The 807-nt window shown below is 61.1% G+C and overlaps 1 protein-coding gene across 1 annotated transcript in view; it reads right to left on the bottom strand.

The window, feature by feature from the left end:
* Positions 1 to 467, bottom strand: part of SMTN (smoothelin) — a gene marked incomplete at both ends in the record, with an annotated part of 2,504 nt that extends 2,037 nt beyond the window's left edge. The window contains 2 exons of the mRNA XM_010166953.1: positions 141 to 216; positions 309 to 467. Of these exons, the coding sequence (XP_010165255.1) occupies positions 141 to 216; positions 309 to 467 (235 nt within the window). The remainder of the gene's footprint in view (positions 1 to 140; positions 217 to 308) is intronic.
* Positions 468 to 807: the final 340 nt, after the last annotated feature.

The following is an 807-nucleotide window of genomic DNA, read 5'->3' as shown; positions in this document are numbered from 1 at the left end:
GCCAGGGGTGCAGCAGAAGACCCAGCGTGCCCTCCTGCTTCACCACAGCTAGATGGCCCTACTCCAGCACCCTGCCAGCTCCACCTTCAATACCACTGCCAGAGCCCCAGCCCCTGGGGGATGTCACCGTCCCCAAGTACCTCGCTTGCGCTGGCGCAGCTCCCGCATGGCGTTTCGGATCAGTCGCCGCTCCTCAAAGTCCATTGTCCGATCCAGCTGCAGGAGTAGGTGAAGGTCAGCATCACCCCTCTGCCACCAGCTCAGGGTCCCCTCACCTTCCCCCAGGAGCCCAGCAGCAGAAGAGATACCATCTTATCCAGAACATCCTCATCCTCAATCCTGTTCAGCTCCTCGATGTTCAGCTTACTCTTTCTCTCCGGTTCCCTCACTTGGACCTTCTCCATGCCATTTGGCAGCTCTGGCTCCAGCCTTGGTGCCTGGGGCTGCTCCACCACCTCTGGCTCCACCTACAAGGACAGCACCGTGCAACTGAGCCCCTGCCAGCACAGCCACCACATCCCCCATGCTGCTCAGGGTCCAAGCCCCCCTCGCCCTGACACTTGTCCGGTGCCACAGGCAGTGGGGAGCCTGGAGAAGACATGCCACATGCAATGTAAGAGCTCACAGCTGGTGGGATGTCGCTGGCATCCTCAGTGACCAAGGCAGGTAGGGGAGCACAACATCTTCCCCTGTGACAACCCTGCCCCAGGAGGGCCCAGCAGTCTCTGACCTGTTCCCAGTCTGTCTGCCAAAACGCCCCCAAATATTGGTGTTTCCCCCCACCCCCACATCAGCGCAGGCTGCCGG

This window comes from Antrostomus carolinensis, unplaced genomic scaffold (genome assembly GCF_000700745.2).
Source record: "Antrostomus carolinensis isolate BGI_N321 unplaced genomic scaffold, ASM70074v2 scaffold43354, whole genome shotgun sequence".
Taxonomy (NCBI): Eukaryota; Metazoa; Chordata; class Aves; order Caprimulgiformes; family Caprimulgidae; genus Antrostomus; species Antrostomus carolinensis.
This window is presented reverse-complemented; position numbering and strand designations above follow the sequence as displayed.